The 3,152-nt window shown below is 45.9% G+C and overlaps 1 protein-coding gene across 1 annotated transcript; it reads left to right on the forward strand.

Moving 5' to 3' along the window:
- Positions 1–2,161: 2,161 nt before the first annotated feature.
- LOC115507460 (histone H2A-Bbd type 1-like) lies at positions 2,162–2,805 on the forward strand. Its single transcript, XM_030305816.1, has one exon. It carries the CDS (start codon positions 2,411–2,413, stop codon positions 2,762–2,764), a length of 354 nt encoding a protein of 117 aa, XP_030161676.1. The 5' UTR covers positions 2,162–2,410; the 3' UTR covers positions 2,765–2,805.
- Positions 2,806–3,152: the final 347 nt, after the last annotated feature.

A 3,152-nucleotide genomic window follows, 5' to 3' on the forward strand; every position in this document is an offset into this window, starting at 1 on the left:
ATTCTGTGCACCATCCGGTGCTCATCAAGTGCACCCTTTAATCCCCATCACCTATTTTGCCCATCCCCCCACCCACCTCCTCTCTGGTAACCATTAGTTATCTATAGTTAAGAGTCTGTTTCTTGGCTTCTCTCTCTCTCTTTTCCCCTTGCTCATTTGATTTGTTTCTTAAATTCCACATATGAATGAAATCATATGGTATTTGTCTTTCTCTGACTTATTTCACTTTGAATTCAGATTCTTGAAATACATTCGTGTTTGTTTCTTCAAGAATTTTTTTTTTTAAATCAAGTACCTTTAAAGGGTCAGAAATTTAATTTCATTATTTTCAGGGTATTTTAGAAATACTCAATTTATATAAGCAATTATTAATCTAGATATATCAATCAGAACAGAGCCTCTTTAATTTCTGAGATGTGGAGGTAGGAACTTTATATACTCACACAATCAGAGATGAAGTCATTTCTAAATTATAGACACATACATGTACAGGCACAGTGAAATAAAGCTTATAGCCTCAATTCTACAATTTTAATCATGGGTCAAGTATAAACACAGAAACAGTAAACCTCCCTGGTACAGATATCAAGTACTTGTTCTGCTCCCAGAGGGCATGAAATTCTGCATTTATTTGCACTAAAAATAGACAAACAAAAAGACTGACAAACCGGATTCTCTGTTGTCTCTCACCCAGTGGGGACCAGATCTCTACAGGCCATCAATCTATTTAGGAAGATCTCCAGATGGTGGGACCATAAATATGAATTGTCACCACATGACCAAACAATTGCACTTTTAGGTATATACACAAGAAAATCAAAGCCATATGTTAACACAAAATCTTGTACACAAATTCTTTTAGCAGCATTATTTATAATAGCCACAATGTTGGAAACAGCCTAAATGTCTATCAGCTGATAAACGGATAAACAATATGTGATCTATGCATACGATGGATTATTTTCCAGCCATAAAAAAAATGAAGTAGTGATAGACATTATAATGTGGACAAACCTTGAAAACATGCTAAGCAAAAGAAGCCAGATACAAAATGTCTCACATGAGCCTGTTTATATAAATGTCTAGACTAGGGAAACCAATATAGACAGAAAGTAGATTGTTTGCCAGGGGCTGGTAAAGGGTGAGGAATAAGGAGTTACTGCTTTAATGGGTAAAGGGTTTCTTTTGGGGGTTATGAAACTGTTCTGGAATCAGAAGTGATAGCGTCACAGCATTGTAAATGTATTAAAATACACTGAATTGCAGAGCACCTGGGTGGCTCAGTCACTTAAGCATCCGAATCTTGATCTCAGCTCAGACCGTGATCTCAGGGTTGTCAGTTCAAAGCCTGTGTTGGGCCCCACGCTGAGTGTAGAGCCTACTTAAAAACAAAACAAAACACTGAATTGTACACTTAAAAATGGATGGCCAGAATGGTGAATTTTATGTTATGTGGGCTTTACCTTACCAATAAAATGAAAAGAAAACAAAAACTCAAATTCGCAACCACGGCTGTCAATAGCCGAGAATAACTTACTGGCTAAAAATGAACCCAAAACAAAACAGAAACACTAAACAGGAAGAGAGAAAAACAAATTATAAAAAGATTTAACAATGTAATAATTGGTATACTGGAGTCACACTGAAGAGCCAAAAAAGACATGCCCGGGCTTTCAGTGTTCATGTGGTCCACATCTCCGTCATTGAAGATTACCTGGCTCTGCTAGGTGGAACAACTGGACATACGGGTGTTTCAGAGCTAAAGATAATTACGGAAGAAGTATAAAATCATGGCACTTAGACAGACATAAACACATGTTGAAAAAATTTGTTTATCATATGAGCAAATTGGCAGATATTGTAACTAGTTCACAAGAGAATCCAAAGAAGAGACGCAGGAATATTGATCAGAAATAGTGAGAGGAATGTATAAATGGAGGCAAAATGGTTTGATTACTGTGTGAGATGGGGATGAATTGAGCCTGCCCTGGAGGTAGTGCATGTCTGTCACTGACCTACAATTTAAAAAGGGACAAAAGAGATTTTGAAGACAACGTAAAGCTAGAATACCTGGAGTGGTGTCCTATAGCCAAGGAAAAAAATTGACTGAAACAAATCTTTTGCTAGAATACTGCAGTCAAGTAGAATGTTCAAGTTCCCTCGTAAAGAGGGTCCAGTGCAGTCAACAGGGAGACCAGGTTTCTGTCATGGATGTTTCCAGGCCAGTCCTGAGCAGGGCACAGTGACACCAGCGACACCAGTGACATCATAATGTCGGAGGTGTCATATAAGCAGCTCCCTGACCAGTGAGGGGCACACTTGGTAGTAGGAGTCGGCGCCGACATCCTGCCACCCTCGGGCCAGCGGGACGGTCAGGCTGGGCCGATCGGGTTCCAACCCAGCACGCGGCATGTCTGGGAGGCGCCGCCGCCGGCACCGTCGCAGACGGAGGAGGCACGCGGTGTCCCGCTCCAGGAGAGCCGAGCTGCAATTCCCGGTCAGCCGCGTGGAGCGTCTCCTGCGAGAGGGTCGCTACGCCCCGCGCCTGAGCGCGTCCACCCCGGTCTTCCTGACCGCCGTTCTCGAGTACCTGACGGCCAACATCCTGGAGCTGGCGGGCAAGGAGGCTCTGGACAGCCACAAGATGCGCATCACCCCGGAGCACGTGCAGCGAGCCCTGGGCAGCAACCAGCACCTCAGGGGTCTCCTCGAGAACAGCACCTCCCCTCGGGTGGATGGGATGCCCCGAGTTCGGAAGTGGTGATGCCCGCGCCCCCTCGTCCGGACCCCGAGGCCGCCCACAGATGAGGGAGGCCTGGCCTTGTGTCTGCACGTGACATTAAAGGAGTTAACTCCAGGGCCGTGCTTCTGACCGGTGTCTGTTTCTGTCATTCGGAGGTAGCCGGAGGTGTCTGTCAGACATCCGGGAGGAGACCTCCCACGGGAGGTGGAGGGTGGACGGGGCGGTCAGTGTGGGATGCTGGACGCGGGCATTTCGGGGAGCGGTTTCGCTGGGGACAGTGCGGGAAGCGGCCCTGAGGGAGTAGCGGGTCAGGGGGAAGAGACTTCCTCACTGGCGCTGAGCCAGTCCAGGCTTGTGAGGCCAGGAGGCTGGCGGGGTGGGGGTGGCTCTCCCAGGCATGTTGAATGCC

This window comes from Lynx canadensis, chromosome X (assembly GCF_007474595.2).
Source record: "Lynx canadensis isolate LIC74 chromosome X, mLynCan4.pri.v2, whole genome shotgun sequence".
NCBI lineage: Eukaryota > Metazoa > Chordata > Mammalia > Carnivora > Felidae > Lynx > Lynx canadensis.

What these genes read in the sequence shown, in the direction of transcription:
- LOC115507460 (XM_030305816.1), top strand. Translation starts at nt 2,411, where the DNA reads ATGTCTGGGAGGCGCCGCCGCCGGCACCGTCGCAGACGGAGGAGGCAC.